The sequence below is a fragment of the Pteropus vampyrus genome, unplaced genomic scaffold (assembly GCF_000151845.1).
Source record: "Pteropus vampyrus isolate Shadow unplaced genomic scaffold, Pvam_2.0 Scaffold125, whole genome shotgun sequence".
Taxonomy (NCBI): Eukaryota; Metazoa; Chordata; class Mammalia; order Chiroptera; family Pteropodidae; genus Pteropus; species Pteropus vampyrus.
In genome coordinates this window covers 2,380,234-2,400,016 of record NW_011888906.1, presented here as the reverse complement: position 1 = coordinate 2,400,016, position 19,783 = coordinate 2,380,234, and the positions used below count along the sequence as shown (strand labels likewise).

At 40.3% G+C, this 19,783-nt stretch overlaps 1 protein-coding gene across 1 annotated transcript in view; it reads right to left on the bottom strand.

Moving 5' to 3' along the window:
- DHX35 (DEAH-box helicase 35) overlaps positions 1-19,783 on the bottom strand; it is a 69,492-nt gene that overhangs the window by 14,016 nt on the left and 35,693 nt on the right. Inside the window, exons 11-18 of the mRNA XM_011366607.2 lie at positions 18,205-18,363; positions 16,094-16,304; positions 12,240-12,364; positions 8,629-8,683; positions 5,520-5,615; positions 3,571-3,665; positions 1,852-1,929; positions 146-275 (exon numbers count right to left, since the gene is read on the bottom strand). Of these exons, the coding sequence (XP_011364909.1) occupies positions 146-275; positions 1,852-1,929; positions 3,571-3,665; positions 5,520-5,615; positions 8,629-8,683; positions 12,240-12,364; positions 16,094-16,304; positions 18,205-18,363 (949 nt within the window). The remainder of the gene's footprint in view (positions 1-145; positions 276-1,851; positions 1,930-3,570; positions 3,666-5,519; positions 5,616-8,628; positions 8,684-12,239; positions 12,365-16,093; positions 16,305-18,204; positions 18,364-19,783) is intronic.

Genomic DNA, 19,783 nt, shown 5'->3' with positions numbered 1-19,783 from the left:
GAAAAAATAGGCTACTTTTATACGTAGCTTTTTGTAGACACACAGGTACAGAGTATACTGATACCAGCCCAGCATGGGAACTCTAAGAATGCAATTAAACAAAGCAAACAACAAGACGTCACCAGTTGTAGCAGTTTATTCTTACCTTCGCTAGATTTCTTGGGCACTTGAAACTTGACAAGAAGCTTTTTCAATTGTTCTCTTACTGTTGCAGCTCTGACGAGACCCTTGTAATTCAGGAAATGTTCCTGACACCATCGAGAGTTCTTATTATGCTACAGAACAATCCAGACACAGGAAGAGTGAGAGAAACACAGAAATGATCTTGCCTGTGGTGACACTGTGAAGATCATTACTTTCTGTCCCTCCATTTGCTTACTCAATGGGACCAAGATCTTCAAATCATAACTGGTCCTTTTTTGTCCCATCTCTCTCAACAGATGTTGAGAAAGAGATGCTGGCATGCTCTCCATCTGACTGCTCTTTGATGTCACTCTCTGCCTAAAGAGCAAATGAGAACTTAATGACAAGCGGAGCTGTTTTCAACCTTAAATAGCTACAGGAGTGGCAAACCACCAGCCAGCACTACTTCCCTGCGGTTCTTTGTAAATTGACCCTCCTTCCAGGGCGGGCTTGAGTTTACCACTCTATTCGACTATAGGCAAGCAATATGACACTTGCCGATTTAGAAATAATTTGCAAATTACTATTATTTATCCCCAAAGTATGATTTTTCTGTCCACAGTGCTTAATTTTGTTCTATATCCTTAAGTATGATCATTATGCCTTAGATTAATTATTGCTAAGGGAATAATTGTACTTCTGAATTGATATTCTAAGCCAGGGTGGAAAGTGTTTTGAAGAGAAAATGTAAATCACAGGGGACTTTCCCAGAAGGCAACCACAGAATAATGCAGCGTGGACCTGTACCTGCATTCACTAGTAGAGGAAGCTCAGTCTGGAGATGTTATACTGTGCTTATATAAACGAATTTCAACTGATTTAATCCATAATTAGTAATCTCAATAAGAGATGAGGTTTTTCTGAAAACTTTTCATTAACTGTATAATCGCCCTTCAAATCTCTGGAAAAACAAAAATTTAGTATTTCTCCTCTTCTAAGAAAATACTTAAGAAATGAATAATGAAAATCTGAAATATCTCCTTTCCCCTTATATCCTTTCCTTTACATGAGGAGTTTGTTTTCATTGTCTGTAAATTCTTCAGATCTTTCCTTTTAGCAATTTTTAGTGGTAACTTTAAGCTGTATTATTTGCTCTTGTTTTACAGAATATTAAAAAAAGTAAAAATTAATGTTACCTATGGCTAAATATGGCTAGCGTATGTGAATATATATATGGATCCTTACCTAAATGTCTTCTCACAGCTTGTCTGGCAGCTAGTCTGGTGGCTATGTGCAGTCTCAAACTCATATAGACAGCTTTGAAGAGTCTACCAAACACTACAAGTTACTCTCGGCCTCATTTATTTGCAGGAAATAGAACAGAACTTCCTATTTGAATGTCAGACAGTGTCGTCCGGCAACACTTCATGGACGTGAGACGCAGTGATGAGAGAAGGGGCTGAGGAAGGCCGAGCCACTGGCTGCTGCTAGTGGACCACATCGCTAAGCAAAGAAAAGCGACAAACGAAACCTATGTTCTTCCAGGCAAAACTGCACCACAAATTCAGGCAGGAGGCCAAATGCATGGATTAGAAGTACTGAGAATAATCGAATAGAAAAATAAATAAGTCTCTTGGCCATTCCTTTATAAATTGAATTTCTGGAATCCTCGCACCTAGAGTGAATGGGTGTGTGGGTGGGGACCTTTTGAGTAGCAGCTGTGCTTACTTTGATAAATGCTTCATACACATTGAGCATAGTGAGATGATCACCCTCTTCCACAGCAAATTTTCGGTGCGCTCGAATCTGGAAAGAATAAGCAATGTTTACAAGCTGACTCCTGTGAGCCTCTTGTAATGGGAAGTAACATTACACAACGAATAGCTCATGGCTGGCAGAGCCAGAAAGACCTGGTTTGCACCATTCTAGCTCTGCCATTTCCTGAAAGACCTCGAATTGGTTACTTAACCTTTCTTAGCCTCAATTTCCTTAATATTCCTTGTCAGGATATTAAGCCTACTTATTGAGATTGCTGTGGGATTAAGATAATTCACTATAAAGTACCTGGCACAGTCCTTGGATAAATGTTAGTGTTCTTGTCTCTCTCCTCCTCTATCCCGTAAGCTCTAGGAGGGCAGGGGAACAACTGCCTGGCACATGGCAGACACTCCATGTTCCTGGGCTACCGCTCGGACCCCATCCCTAAAGATCTTGGCCAATGCCATCTGCTCCTATGGAGTCAAGGAGCAGCATGTACAACATAAATACAAGCATACAAATATACTTATTAACTTCAGAATTTTCTTCTTGCATCAAATACCACAATTAATCTCCTGTCCTTCCTTCCATTCACTGAATAACAGATATTTACTGATCATCTACCACTGTTCTATGCACTTAGGATATAAGAGTGAATAAAACAGTGGTGGGAGAAACACAACAAACAAGATAAATAAGCAAAATATTTAGTATATTAGGTGGTAAGATGTGCTAGAGAAGAATGATAAAGCAGGGGATGGGGACAGAAAGGGGAGAAGGGTATGTTGCGATTTTAGACAGAGTGCTCAGAACTTCAGTTTCTTCATCTTAAAAACAAGTTTGCCCATCCTGAGGTAGGACTGTTAAAAAGGCTAATAGAAAAGCAAACCAACTAACAAAAAAATGAAGGAAAGAGACATAACCACCTGGGCACAGAGGCAAGAAAACATCATAATCTGTACTTGTACAACTGTCAGGGAAGATAACAACCCATTAAAAGTCTCCCTCCCCCCGTTACTCATGCAAACTCAGTGCTCCCGTCACCCCCAGGCAAAGCTGCCTCTTCTATGACTTTGACTTTGAACTCATCTATGACCTTCCTCCATCAGAATGCCTCACCTCCGCGGTGCTCTTCAACATCGTAACTTTTCCTTCACGGTCCTTCCAACATTCACTCGTCAGTCATCACTGATGCCTAGGCCTCAGGCGGGCCTTGTCGTCATCTTGGCTCGATTATGACGCTACCAGAACCAGCCTGCTGTGCCCAGGCACTGACTGCTTACATCACTAATGTACCCACCCAGCTGCTCCCAGAGCAGCTTAGAGGACAATTTCTAGAGGAAAGTCAGCAAGACAATGATTAAGATTTGGGGCTCTGGACTGTGAAAGGCAGCTCCATCATGGCTGTGCAACTATAAATGAGTTATCTAACCTTCCTGTGCCGCCATCTCTAAAAATGATTATAATGGTATCAACCTCCCTGATTAATGGTGAAGATAAAATGAAACGATGAAAACGAAACGATGGACATAAAATGTTTGGTGCACAGTCAGGCACACATCAAACATTCGAATGCGAGCTGGTATCATCTGCACAGCTCCGCTGTCAGCAGTTCCTAGTAGTTTGAAAAAGGCAGGCCCAAAGTGAAAGAGAACGGTATGAACAGCTTGGAGAGAAAGTCGGACTTACTGCCTGAGACTTCTGGTTTGAGGGAAACACAAAGATATTCTGGATCTGCATCATAGCTGCGATGCTTAGAATTTCCTGAGAACAGCCGAAATTTCCTATAAAACAAAAAGCATGTTTGATTTCAATCATACGATGTGTCAATGAGAAGTGAAAGGCATTTTCCTTGTACCATACTGTAAACTCGGATCATATATTTACATATAGTTTGATTTTTTAAAGTAATATATAAACGCTTCAGTCTGCCAAACAGAATGTCCTATACATGGCCCAGATGAATGGAAGCCTGGAAGGACTCTGAGAAAGGAGCTATGAGTCCACTCTGCTGCTGTAACACTGAGCGGCCCTCACTGGGAGCCGCGGTGGGGTCCAGACTGTCCCCATCACTATGGGCAGTTTAGTGCCACAGAGGCTTCTTACTCCCTTATGTGGACACCTAGAATCCTGGCAGAAAGCCTGAGAAGGAAAGGGGGTGAGGAATATGTGGGCTGTGTCACTTCTGCTGTTTCTCTGCCTCTGGGCCCTTCTCTGAGGTGGCCTCCTTCTCAGTAGGGCTTATCTCACCTGGCATGTCCAAGACAAAGCTAGGCCAGGGAAGCACTTCGTGGGCTGCTGCTGCTGCTGCTGCTGCTGCTGCTGCTAGCACCTGGCCAGGGTCTGCAGCAATCAGCCCTCCAGGGCATCAGACAGTGAGAGCAAACTGCACTTCCAGACCCAATTTCCCACAGCTTCCTGCCTCATGAGTGATACACTTCCTAACCCCAAACTTAGAACCTGTTTCTCAATATAAGCCTAAGGTTATTCGGTTGTTCCAAAACATAATTATACCTAACTTTCTTTCACCGTGCTTAGTTTGACGTACAGCTTTGTAGATTGCCAGTTAATATAACAGTTGGATAAAAGCAAGAAAAACATCATTATTTACTTTCCCGGGGTAGAAGGTTGGAAGTGGGGGGCACGAACAACATTCTCTAGATATTTTGTCTTCTGAATATGAGAAGATCTCCAGGTTATATACTTTTATCCCTTAACTAATTTCTTCACAAAAATCTGATGGTGTCAGTGAAATTGGGGCCCTTGTGCATTGGTGATGGGAATATAAAATCTTTCAGCCACTGTGGACAACAGTATGATGATTCATCAAAAAATTACAGCATTATCAGAAGACCCAGTAATTCCACTCTAAGTATATATCCAAAAGAAGTGAAATCTGGGACTTGAACAGATATTTGTATACCCATATTCACAGCAACATTATTCAGAGATGGAACCTCCCTAAGTGTCCATCAACAGATGAATAAATAAATAAAATGTGGTTTATACATACAATGGAATATTATCCTCCCTTAAAAAGGAGGGACACTGACAAATATTACAATGTGGATGAACTGTGAAGACATTACACTAAGTGAACCAAGTCAGCCACAAAAGGACTAATACATGATTTCACTTATATGAAGTTCCTAGAATAATCAAATTCATAGATACAGAAAGTAGAATGGTGATTGCGGGGGTGGGCGGGAGGAGAGAATGGGGAGTTAGTGTTTAATGGGTACAGAGTTTCAGTCTGGAAAGATAAAAAGGTTTTGGAGATGATGGTGGTGAGGGTTTAACAACAATGTGAATGTACTTAATGCCCCACAGAACTGTATGTTTAAAAGTAGTTAAAATGGTAGATTTTGTTACTTATTTTTCATGATAACAAAAAAACTTCCCTGTTTAAAAAAAAAAAATCTAGGCCCATAAGAAACAAACAAAAGTGTTTACTGAGTTAATGATGACTGACATTAAATCACAAGTTAACGATACGCCCCAAACCAGGCAGCTTTAGGCGATAGCTCCTTTAGTACTCTAAACAGACTGAACCCTCTTCCCCAAGGTGCACAGAATTCAGGGAATAACTCCTCTGACAGTCAAAATAAAATCAATGAGAACTGTCGGTCTCCACCCACCTGATTCAAGCAGCATTTTTGCAAACATGGGATTCAAAGGAAACTCTGCTATTCTCATGCCAAGTGGTTCCGTTAGGCGACAGTCTTTGTCCAGACCTGCCACAGGAACAACAACAATCAGAAGGTATGCACCCTTATGCGGGAAGATGTACAGTTGCTGCGAGAATAAAAATGATGTATGTTTGTTGAAAAAAGGTATCCAAAAGATGAATCATGCACCATCAAACTCAATCGGACGTCAGAGTGCCATTATATTGAAAGAAGAAAAGATCTCCACCAGCTCTTGAACACTCAATTTTAAAAATTGGTATTTCCAGTGGCTTCTATTTAAAGTCTTAATTATAAAGAAATGGCCCTGCAGTCCCCTCTTGTTCCCACACTCTAACTCACAGCAGCCCCACTCTGTCCCACTACTTTCCACAAACTGCTCTTCCCAGAGGCCCAACATCTAGATAGTGTGAAATAAAAAGGCATTTTCCCGAGTTTCCAGCAGCCTTTGACGCTGCTGGCCACGGCTGGCCACAGCTCCCTGGAAACACTCTTCCCCAGCTTCCAGGACCCCCACTCCCCCGATTCCCTGCCACCTCTCCTGCTGTTTCCTTCTTGTCACCTCTGGATCTTCTTCCATGTCCAATCTCTTGCATGCCATAGAGGTTCCAGGATGGCATCCCGTGCCCTCTTCTTCTCTTACCATGTTAGCAATTACGAGGCCATGACTATGAATCTAAATACATGCTCAGATCTCTCTTTGGTGCCAACCACAGTTGTTTATCCAGCTGCCTCCTGGGAAGTTTACTAAACTGGGCAGACTCCTTCCATTGCCCACATCCCTCCTTGCTTCTTTGCCACTGGCCAATATCCAGGAATTGAATTCCCATGATGCAGACTATTGTTTTACTATTATTTAGACTATTTCCAAAAGGTAGTATTAAAACAAGTTCTTCTGCAGAGCTCAGTGTAAGACAGAAAAGGTTATTTCTTTTCTGTTCCTATATAACCATCTCTTTAAAGATAATAGATAATTCAGCTTGAAACTAAATTAAGTTGGGTGTTTCACTCTACCTTTTCCAGCTAATTTAGGGCAGTGAAGAAATGAAAATATTTTAAATGACATTCTGACTGAAGAAAAACCAATGCAACTGAAAATTTTCTACGTGGTCAACGTTCTCCCAAACTCATTACAGATTATCCCAGGAAACCTTGCCTTCAAGTTCCTATCACGTTCTTGAGAACAGGGGATGGATCTCTATTCCAGCACACACTCACTCTGGGCTGACGATACAGACCCACTCACAGGCCTTTTAAATCACTAAAGATCTTTTAAATGAGTAACCAGCTATTCCTGCACAGGGAAGTCTCATAAATATAATGAATGAAGATGGACTCTTACCTCACCCCATGCAAAAAATTAATTCCAAATGGATCACAGACCTACTAAATGTAAGAGCTAAACTATAAAAACTCTTCGAAGAAAACCTGTGAGAAAAATCTTCGTGCCTGTGGGTTAGGAAATGGTTTCTTAGATATGACACCATAAGTGACAAAAGAAAAAATAAATTGAATTACTCGGAACTTAAAACTTTTGTACTACAAATAATGCCATCAAAAAAATGAAAAGCCAAAAAAAAGAAAAGTGAAAAGCCAACCCACAGAATGAGAATATTTACGAATCACAGATCTAAGAAGAAAATTTATACCCACAATATTTAAAGAACTCTAACCCAATAATAAAAAGACAATACCCCGAAAGTAAAAATGGGCAAAAGAGTGAAACAGACATTTCTCCAAAGATATATCAACAGCCAATAAGAATATGAATAGGTGCTCAACATCATTAGTCATTAGGAAAACACAAATCAAAACCACGAGAAACCACATCACATCCACTAGGATGACTATAATACAAAAGACAGATGATAACAAGTATTGGCAACTTATTATGTAGAAAATTGGAGCCTTCATACACTGCTGGTAGGAATGTCCACCAAAAACTGTACATCAAGGTTTATTTCAGCATTACGTATATTAGCCAAAATGAGGAAACAACCCAAATGTCCATCAACCGATGAATGGATAAAAATGTGATATAGCCATACAATAAAATATTATTCAGTAATAAAAGGAAATGAAATATTACTATGTCCTACAACACAGATGAATCTTGAAAACATCGTGCTGAATGAAAGAAGCCAATCGTAAAGACCACATATTGTATGATTCCATTTATACAAAATGTCCATAAGAGGCAAGTATATAGAGACATGCCCGGGGCTGGGGGAGGAGGGGAGGGGGAATGAGGAGTGAGTGCTAATGCATATAGGTTTCTTTCGGGGGTGAAGAAAATGTTCTAAATATTCTAAATTTGTGGTGATGGTTGCACAACTCTGTGAATATACTAAAAACCACTGAATTGTACTTTTTAAATGGATGAATCATATCTCAATAAAAGTTTCAAAAGCAAAAAGAGAATCTCAAAGGACAAAAGTTCCACTAAAACTTCATACCAAAATGAGTATTAATTCATTTGGGGCAACATTCACAGAAAAGATACATACTTTCTGAAGAGGTGAATTCAGTCAACAATTTTCTCTATTTTTAGGTAAATACTACATTTTCAAACAACGAGAGAATACAGGGTCCACCATCACATGGTGTTTCCTTTCCCGAACAAGACCACAGGCTAGCATTCTACCCAGTTCTCCACAGGAAACTCCAGGAATAGAATGAAGGGGAGTCAAGGAGAGAATGCCGATTTCAGGATGGCGTGTGGAAGGACAAAGAAAAAGGTCTGGAGAGGTAACATCTGAAATATTGGATACTGGGAGGGAATCTTCTGGATGTCTTTAGGAGGGTGGCTCTGGTGATGGTTATTAAAAGCTTTTGATGTACTGACATGCTTTATTAATTCATGGTCATGACTGGACTTCATGTACTATTATCTCATTATGGTCCCACCTTCTTTTTTCCATAAAGCTTGTGTCAATAAGAGGATTATATATGGAGAGAACCAATCCTGTTCCCAAAGATACTAAGAGCTCTAAAGTGAATACAACCTTACTAATAGTGCCTATTAAAACAGATCAGAGAAACATAATAATGATAGGCATACCTCCCAGAGCATAGAGTAACTCCAATGCTTGAACCATCGACTGTGCTGGAGGGGGCTGTAAAAAAAAAACATTAAAATACTTCTAAGTTAATTTCTTCAGGTAACAGACATAAAAATGTCACCATTTCTTGCTCAAATCCATGCTTCTCTCTACGTGCTCCACACTTCCCAACCTCCATGCATCTATTCACGATGTTAGTGCCCCTCAAAATGTCCCTCTTCTCCTTCTCGGCATACTTAGTAATGCTTGGTCATCAATCTCAGCTTGAGTAAACATTTTCCTCTGAAGCTCTCCCTCGTGTTTCCCTCCATCAGAAATGATGGGTCCCTACCTTGAACTACCTCCTTGTTTTTCCTAAACTCTCATCAGACAGTTCTAATTTTTACTGCATAATCTCAGGCTTCAACGGACTAGAAGCCCCATACTGATTGGTTTACTGATTGCAATACTGACTGGTAATTGATCTTTGTATCACCCAGAGCCCAGCTCCAGGTTTTGCCTATAGAGCGTAGCTGACATATGGTTGGTTGAATCTGAATTTCTGGAAAATAACAGAAAATGCTAGATAATCTGAAGTTAAGCAAAGCTGATATTATGACCTTCAGTCTGATTCTCCAGATCTTACCTCCTTTCCTTCCACAAATTTTTACTGAGCATCTACTAAGTGCCAGGCATCATGACTATTTTCTGCTAAATTACCTTGTTTATAATAAACCAAAATTATTTTATTATAATTAAATAATAGTACTTTTTCAAATTGTGTAGCATTTTTTTTCCTAAATGCATTCCCATAACAAATGTATTTTAAGTATCACACTGTTGTAGTTCCGTTTCACAGATGAGCAAAGTGCGTAACAAGTAGAAGACATGTGAACAAGGTCATACAGGTAGTCAGTGGCAAAGCCAGAAAGTGAACTCAGGTCTCACTGTTTTCACTCTGCTCCACCCACTGACGGCCAAGGAACAAAAATTGCTTTTAAAAGTTGTGACAGCATGCACACACTCACGAGGGTAGGAACTAGACCTGATTCGTGACGCAGAGGGTATTCAATGAATCACTACTGGCTAAACCATGATATCCCACTTTACAAAGAGGCAAAATATACAGCGCCTAAATGGAGGGGCTTATCCCTCTGGGGATCTTTTACACTGGGATTACATGAGCTATGATCATAGGAAGAGCAAAGCACGGAACTGGCTTTTGAATATTTAATAAAGAAAACTAACGAGGTCCTCTCTGATTCCTTTCCGTCCCTGGCCCTATTTCTAGTCAATCACTAAGTCCCCTATGATTTCCATTCTTTGAATTTATCATCAATCAAAAAACGAAACAAAATGAAACGAAATCTTCCCCCACTCCAAGTTATATCCATAGTATCTTCACCTAATCACATATTTACTACATTTACTAGCATTTCTCTATGGCCTCATCTGATTTGGAATTATACGCAAACACTATTTTAATATAGTTGGAAGGATGGTATATATACTTTTAGCTTGTTCTTCTCACTGTGTAGCTTTCTGTTTTCAATGTTTCTTGTACCTACAGAAACTACACAGTGATTACTTGGGCCAGCTGCATAATATTCTAACAAGGTTATACTCTGTCAAATTAGCCATTTTCTTACTACTAGGCAATTGAGTTGTTTTCAGTTTTTTGCTACTGTAATTAACACTGCTAAATACATAAAATTATATGTACCCAGTGATTGTGATTATAAAAAAAAACACCATTTCAGGGAGAAATAACCAGAAGGGTCTACATGAAGATGAATTTGTATGTATTTTCCTCATCTTTCAGTTGTCCAAAGTTTATGGTTTTTATTATTTGTATTTTTTAATTTAATATAAAATGATGCTATAAACATCATACATATACATTCTTTGTCTTCTTTTGAATTATTTTTTCAGGAGAAATTTCCCTGAGAAGAAATACTAGACATTTCTATAGCTCATAAAATACCAGGAAGTCCTCCATGAGAGTTGAAACAGAGTATGAAACCACTTTCCCAAATTGGGTCAGCTTTAGATTTTATCATTTCTCTTTATGTTTGATAACTTAATTAGTATAAAACAGTACTCTACAGCTATTTCAAGTTGCATTTCTCTCTCTTCTAGAAAAGTCAAACATGTTCTAACACTAGCTTATTATTTCCTCTAGCTTTATCTTCAGTGGATATTTAATTTATTATAAATGATGTTTGAAAACTCTCTGTAGTTTTTAAAATGTTGATCCATCATTTTTGCCATTATATGTTTTCCTTTAACCTTTGATGTGAGGCTTTTCATAAGCTTTTAATTCACATTAACTGTTTATCTTTTCTTTATAATTTCTTGTACTATACGCCAATAAAAAAGGAAATATTTTCTCCATACTTACAATAAACACACAAATGTTTTCTTTGGGAGAAAGACTGGTATTTTTCTATTCCTTCATTTGCCTAGTTTATCATGACATATGTGCCATCAGGGACTTTATTATCTAAGAATCCAGACCTGCCACATCATTTACCAATACAGCTGGGATAAAACACAGTTAAAATGCAAGTCTTCAAAGTCATAAAAATTCAAGAAAATATCAATGAATATTTATTAACTAACTGACCTAGTTATAGGGAAGTGTTTCGTAAGCACAAGAATAACAGAAGTCACAGAGGCAAAGATAGAAAGATTTTACTATGGATATGTTTAGAATACCTGCGCTTTAAAAAAAATTAAAAAGTATAATACAAACAAGTAGAAAAACTATTTGCAAGAAATACTAAAGACAACCGTTAATGTCTTTAATAGTTAAAAGACTTGAAAATCACTAATAAACATTAATTCTAACAGAAAAATGGCTTAACAATGCAGAAGTAGAAAGTAGACAATAAATGTTTTTCTACATTTAAAAAAAAACCTATCTTATGAGAAATCAAAACAAGATACAGATAATATTTTTCCTCCCTTTCTCCCTCTCCGCCATCAATCAAATTAGCAACACTCTAAAAGAAATAACGTGGCATGATAGGGGCCCAATGAGTCAGGCATTCATGCCCAGCTGGAGTTTATACCTATAAAGCAATGTGAGTATGTGTCAAGGGTCTACCAAACAACTAAGGCCCTCTAACCCAACAATCCCACACCTGGAAACCTGCCTTAGAAAATAAAGAGAAACGCAATCAGCCTCTGGACAGCTCTGCCAAAGCCCTCTTGGCTTCCCCAATTGCGATACTCTTTTATGCAGGCCTATATCCATGCTCACTGTCTTGGCTCTCTCCACCACTCCTGACCTAGTGAAATCCCACCTGGGTTTCAGGTCTCACCTCAGACATGACTAACTGGGCTGGAGGCCCTTCCTTTGTCTCTCTTGGCACTGGGAACATGCATTGTCATAACCCATTACTTGTCTTTTTTTTCCAGCAGATAAGAACAGAGATTGTGTCTGCCTGGTCTGGCTGTATTCCCCCATACCCTGCACAGGGCCTGGTGCAAAGTAGGCACACGACATATAAGCTAAGTGGAAAAAAAAGAAAAGAAAAGAAAGGTGACATGGTCTAAAACAGTGTCCTGACATTCCCTTGCGAGCACTCCAGCCTCCCTACAGCCCCAGACGGCAGGCAGGACTTACCGACATGAAGTGGAACCTGAGGACATTGTCAATTCCTAGCGCTTTCAGCTGCAGGATGACAGGTGCCAAATTGCTCCGCTGCATCTCAGGAATGGTGGACTGAGGCAGCTTGTCAAAGGCTTCTTCTGGGGACAGGAAATCAGAACTGTTTGAGGTCAAATGTCACAATCAAATGCAATCATTATGCCAAAGAGATACTTTTCCTTCTCTAACAAGAGGCTCTAGGATTCCAAGATCAGATGCATATGATATCATGATATAAAGTTATTTCATATTTAGGAAAGACCATTCTATTTAAAAAAATTTTTAGTAATTTATATCTTTATAAATGATATATCTTCACAAAAGTTTGTCCTTTTACTTTAGGGTGCTTTTTTAATGTGCTTTTTCTCAGCAAAATATTAAATCAAAGAAACAAGTATTTGCTGAATCACTATGGCGCCCAGTTACATTACCTCTGCTTACGATGGAGTAAGTCAAAAAGGAAAGAATGGTACATATAAGCAAAGAACAATTTCAAAATAAATCTCTAAAGTAGTAAACAAAATATAACAAATGATCAAATCTTATAAAGAGCAAAAATTGGCCAAATCTAACTTTTAAAATCAATATGCCAGGCACATATGTCACACCCAGAATCTGATGCTGCCCTGAATAAATTAATGAATGCTTATATGCCCCATCAGAAAGAAAAGGTGATTTCCAACAAGAAAAAGCATGACAAGGCACAGAGGTGCCAAGATGGGAGGAGCAAGAGAGAAGGTAGGGAGGGAAAGAGACTTTGGGAACTCTTTTTATAAAAGCTACACAAAAAGGGTGGGGAAAAGAGGGAGGAAGAGATTAAATCACTTTTGTACATATTCAGAAAGCTTATGGATTAGAGAATGCTCCACCCACAAAATCCTCCCACATAAGTCAACATTTTAACTGTGCACACCCTCCGTAACACAAGGGTGGCCCAACTGCCATTTAGATCATTAAGCTTTAGCTAACGAGAGAGAAAGCAATCCAAAACTAGAGGTATCATGAAGAAATAGCACTATCACTAAAAAACTTCAAAAGCCAAATGCATGAGTCTAACTGGAAGGTTCTGGAAAACAGGCAACAGCAGAAGTTCCCAAAGGGATATACCCTTTGAGCTTCAAGAGCCTTTTGGGGATAGCTTATTGATAGGATAACCACATTTTCCAAGCACAACGCAGACCTAGGGAGAAGCAAAACTTATCAGATAAGAGGACAACTCTGCTGAGAAGATGCTCACAGGACGTAAGTGCTTCCTAAGAGTTGAATGACACTCAGTTAAACTCTACTCGGGACTCAAGTACATGAGGCATTAGGCCAGGTACCACAGAAGCCACATGCCAATGGCTGTGAGAAGCTTCAGCGATGTAAAGGGGAGGGGCGTGGGACCAAGACCAAAAACAGGTCCCAATAAGTGGTCCTTCCAAGGGGAAAGGGAGGCTCAGGGAAGGAGGAAGCACAGACGGCATCTGAGGTGGCTTCGTGAAGAAGTTGCCATTTGAGAGAGGATTTGAAGAATAAGAACAAGCAGAGGAAATGGCCCAAGGAAAGATATCAAAGGAATGAGAGGTGGATGTGGGAAAACAGAAGGTATATCCAGGAAGTGCAGTTCAGTTGGGATGCAGTGTGGGCAAGGTGTAGGTGGACAACGAAAAAGACAAGCTGAGAAAAAGTCATGGAAGGTTCTTGAAGTTTTGAGCAGATAGCACCATGCTCGGAGCTGCACTCTCGAAAAGTTCATTCAGAAAAAGGTTAGGTGAGAAAGCCTAGAGGCTAGATCTAATGCACTCTATTACTGTAGATGCACCTTCCCCAACCCCACCTCCACTAAAACTGCTCATGCTAAAGACCTTTTAACGAAATATATCTGCTTATCTTCAGTCTGCATTCCACTGTTTGATTTCTTTGGAGGATGAGATGATGCTAGCCATTTCTTTAAAAATAATGTAAGTTTCTCAAAAAGTTAAAACACATAATTACCATAGGACATCACAATTCCACTCCCAGTGTATACCCAAAAGAACCAAAAGAGGTACTCAAACAAGTACATATACACACATATTCTTAAAAGCAACTATTTTTAAAAGCCAGAAGGTGGAAACAGCCATCAACTGGTGAATGGATAAACAAAAGCTGGTGTATTCACACAGTGCATATTAATCAGCCATAAAAAAAAAGGTTGAAGTTCTGATATAGTGTAGAACCTGGAAAACATTTAACATTCATTATGCTAAATGAAAAAAAGCAAAACACAAAAGGTCACATATTGTATGATCCCATTTATATGAAATGTCCAAAGCAGATAAATCCAGAGACAAAACAAAGACTGGTGGCTGCCAGGGGCCAGGGGCAGGGAGGGATGGAGAGGAACTACTTAATGGGGAAGGGGATTTACTTTAGACGGGCAGAAATGTTTTGAAACTAGACAGAGTGGGTGGTTGCACACTGTGAACATAATAGATGCTACTGCACTATTCAATTTAAAATGGTTAATTTTATGTTAATTTCACTTCAATAAATTTTTTAAAAATATTTTGAAACTTTCTCCTCCAGGTTTTCAGGATGCGTTCCCTTCTTTCCGCTCCATTCATTCTTTCTTAGCGCCTTCAGTGGTGGAAGACCCTTACCTCTCTGGCCCCAGGTTCTGCCTTTTCCCTCCTTCCCATAAATACTCCTTACCCTCTTCTTCCCCTCCAAGCACTTGTACAATCCACTCCCTCTGCCTGGCGTGCTAAAATCTAACCTCCACTGCTTTCTCTTTACCTGGATAACTACTGAGCTGCCAATAAGACCGGGCCCAATACTCACTTGTGAAGCCCTCCCCACCAGGATAACTCCCTGCTCTCTTCTTCTGAGGTTTATTCCATTATGGTGACCCTACTGCACCATAATACTATGATCCGTTTGTAAGTCTGCCTTCACCACCATGCTGTCAGTGACCACGTGTGGCCACAAACCATATCTCACCTAGTCCTAGACCTCCCCAAACCCTAGTACCATGCCTAGCATGTAGCAGGTGCTCTGTAAACACTTGCTAACAGAAGGAACAATGTCCAGGACTGAACGAGGGTGATGGGAACTAGAAAGGGAAAAAGGGGTAAATGATAAAACCCCCGGATCTGGTAAGCGATGGTAGATAGATACGGGACAGAGAAGGGAATTAAAAATGATGTGAAAATTAGGTCTGGGCAATTGAGAAAAATCTTGGTACCATCCCCCACAAAAGAGAAGTGCAGAGAAAGAACAGCTCTGGGACATCGCTGTCTGTAGGTAAGGCTGCCTTCGAGATGGAGAGGAGGCTCCTTAAGGGCTGGCATAATCTTTACGTAATTCATTTTGCTCCTTCAGAGCCTAGCATGGTACATGGCACAGAGCAGGAGTCGACCAGCTATTTGCTTTCTATCAGTGAGACTCAGGATCGATCTTGCCATTTTAGCGCTGCAAAGATGCTCTGAACCAGAGGTTAAGATAGACACAGGACCCAGGAATCTCAGAACAAAAAAACAGCACATTAAGCTAAGGAAAATGTAAGAAAGACAGGACCTGAGACACATGGCCCAAGCTACCGGGTCACATGGCTGCAGACAGGCCTATACCCAGACATTTGGTTAGAATGGGGATGGCAAATAATTGGTGACTCAGGGGCCAGCTTTGGCCAACAGGGAGCAGTAGCCAAGGGGTGTGATGTTTAGAGGGAGGAAGGTGGCAGGGGGCCCCGTTACAGAGCGCCTTGTGAGGGAGGTCTGGATTTTATGTGGGGAAATAATTGGAACACTCTCCAACGCCCAGGCTGACTGAGAAAGTCGAAAACCCTTAAGGAAAGCCACACAAACCTGTATAAAGGCGATAACATTTTCCTGAGCGGCTGCGGCCACCACGTCCTGCTCGCTGGTTGGCTGAGGCCTGGGACACTGGGACCACCACCAAGCACTCAATGGCCGTCCTGGGATTGTATGCTCGGAGTTTCACAAAGCCACAGTCGATCACATACACAATCCCGCTGATTGTAATGGAGGTTTCTGCCACATTGGTGGCCACTATCACCTATGTCCCCCATAGAAAGAAGAGTAAAAATAAAAGTTATTTGGTTCTTTTCATTTTTAATAAACTATTCAAAATCCTACAAGATTTAAATGTATTTCCGACATTGCAGAATCTACAAGAGGCAGTTTGAAATACTAGAAAGAGCGTGAGTTTTAGAGTCAGGGTGCCCTGGGTTTGAATTCTCCCTCAGCATGTGGCTCTGGACAAGTTAATTAACCTCCTGAACATGGGTACTCATCTATGTAAAAATGTCCACCCGCTTCCAGGGCTGCGGAGGGGTTTACATAGGAAAGACACATAAACTGATTAGAGCCTGGTACTTGGCCTACAGTAAATATTCAACAAATACTAGTTTTTGCCTTTTGCACAACTAACATAAATCACCACCTTGTACATGTAAACTCATTCATTCACTCACATGCTAGCTGTTTTCTGAGGGTCTGTGCTTTGCCAGGCACTACTCGAAGTGCTGGGGATGTACGATGAACAAGAAAGACAAGATCCCATCTCCCGCAGGGTCTACATTCTAGACTGAGCATTTGGATGGAGAAATGGTGAACATAAACGAGTAGGTCACTTTAGAGAGTGACAAATACTATGAAGAAAATAAAACAAAGTAATAATGTAATATTATGTAGTATTTAAGGTGTTTATTACATATCATCATAATGGGATGTGCTACTTTCCATCAGGTGGCTAGGGAAAGCCTCTCTGAAAGATGATATTGAGCTGAGACCCGAGTAACAAGAAGAAGCCAATCCTACAGAGATCCAGGCAGAAGAAACAGATGAAAGAAAAGAGAAACAGCCAGTGCAGCCAGAGTAAGTACAAGATGAGGGCAGAGGGAGGGAGAGCCCAGGCCACACATGGTCTCTGGGCTGCCATGAGGTGTTTGTGTTTTAGTCCAAGTGCACTGGGCGCTGCCCCTGGAGGATGTGAAGCAGCAAGGGACATGTGGAGATAGCACTTAGAATTTTTTAAAGGTACTTTTACATCTATTTTCATTTTATAAAAATCTTCCTACCATTTTTACATAGACATTTAAGATTTTAGGCTATAAAACCAACTATCCAGAAGTTATTATTTGTTTTACAGATGAGAAAACTGGGCCTTGAGGTTGAGTAACTTACCCCAGGACACAGAGTAACCCAGGCCTCCTGACCGGTTGGCCGTAGTTCATGTTTAACTGGGCAAACTGGAGTGGCTCCATCCCAATGGCACCCTTTTCCAAGTGGTCTGTACTGGGAGTGTATCCTCAGACCATCCCTCACCTACCATATTCTCTGCCACCTGCTGATAAATAGCTACTATAAGCCAACTTCAGGCCAGTTCTATGCCTTCCTCATCTAATGGAAGGGAAAGCAGAGTAAGGCCCAAGGGGACAATGAGCATTAAGCAGACTGGCTGCCTGCTGGCTCCTTTCAACCAATGCTTCCCACCACACCCTTCTCCACCCCAATTTCAAGGCTAAATATGTTTAAGCCACACCTTGAATTAATTGGCTCCACAAAGTGATGCTTCAAACAAATGGAACCATTTGCAGTCACTGATCTATTGTTCCTGACTGATCACAATCCAAGATGGCCCTTCAAGCCAAGGTAGTATTGTGTCACGGGAAAATAGGCAGGCAGGAAAGAGGCAAAGAGAAGTCACCTGCTCTGATGATTAATATCAGAGCGACCCTTCCGTGGGGCAGGTTTAGAAATCTTTGCAACACATTATTTATTGTCTGCTTTCAGAACTACTGCACAGAAACATAGACCTAAAATTCTTGAAGAAACCTCCTGTTTAGCAAGTTTCACTTCAATTAGGAAAAAAAAAAACCTTCAGTGCATAACAAAGAGACACCCACATGATTACAGATGGCTGCAAATACCCCTGGTCACCAGATTAATCTCACCTTTCGGACACTGCGTGACACCCTTTCAAACACTTTCATTTGCTCAAAGGAAGGTAGTCCTGCATACATGGGGAGGACCCGGAGGTGTCTCTTCATCCCAGTCCGACCTAGTGCTCGAGCCTGCTCGATCAGCATAGACACAACAGTTTCTACCTCTTCCTAAAAACATTGAACCAGGAATCAAGGAAACCGAGGTCAATTTGAAGCATGTCATTTTGTCACATAAAAAAAAAAAAAAATGAAAGTTGGGATGAAGATTTTAACTCTAATCAGATTCATGAGTTTCAGTGCAATCACACGTCACTCTGGGGTGGTATTTAATCAAATGCTACCAAACAATGGTGCCCGTGGAGTGAAAATTTGTGATTGTTGGATTAATTACTGAAATGTATACCACCTGCAGTACATAGAAGCGTTCTGGATAAACAAAAACAGTAACTATTTTACTCAGCTTTTAGGTACTGTAGCAAACAAAGCACGGAATATACATGAACAAGCTGTGGCATACAAAATTGCTATAAGCTTTTCCAGGAAGCAGCTGTGGAAAATGTCCAACAATGGAAGAGATTATAGTTAGAGGGTAGTTTTAAACAGTGTTACAACCCTGAGTGAGCACTTGGGCTTGTTCAGTTGTCTTTCCAGTGAAGTACCGTACCCACTTACTACCCCAGGATGAGCTGCGAAGGTGCCACGGGGAAAGAGGCATGCAGCAGCAACATGCATGCACACAATGCACCGAATGCATTAGAATTCAGTAACTAAACAGTCTGTGGACTAAAGTGTATAATGCACTTTGGAATCAGCTAATACATTTAAAATATATTTATTTTAAAAATCAACTTAAGATTCTGCAGACAGAACAGGCAAGAGCTAATGACTCTGACAATGTAGTCAGTAGATGAATGACCTCAAACCAAACAATTTTTTAATGTAATTAAGTAACCACAAAATACAATAAAACAAGAAATAAATGGCTAAGCAAAGTAATAGGCCACTGTATCAATTTTGGTGCTGCCTCAACATGTCTGTTCATCACAGAGAAAAGGTCCAACGGAATTACCTGGCCAGTAAGAAATGCTAATATGTCTCCATCTCCCTCCGTCTGGTGAATTTTCATCACTGTTTCTACAGTTGATTTGATATAATCTGGAACAGGACTGAAAAGATGTATGAGATAAAGCCATCACTAGAATATACACATTAGTTATAGATTAATTACCCTGATAGCTGAGAGCAAAATCTCACAAAAGTTAGTTTGGGGTTGCCTAGCAGGTAATCAGTATATGAATAAATCAAATAACTATTCACTTCTTTCTTTTTTAAAATGCATTAAAAAAAATAATTCATAATTATATATCAACTATGATTTTTTGCTTATTTGCAAAGAAATAAAAACCCATGAGAACAGATGTGCTATCTTGAGCATGCAAAGATGGCTAGCCAGTGAAAGTTGGGGGCTGTTCCCAATGCTGAATCCTACATTTCTTCCTTTTTCCCTGCTGACCACTGGCAGCATGTCTGAGAGAGACAGATAATGCTGATGGGTGTGCTGTCCAACTAGAACAACTCGGAAATCAGG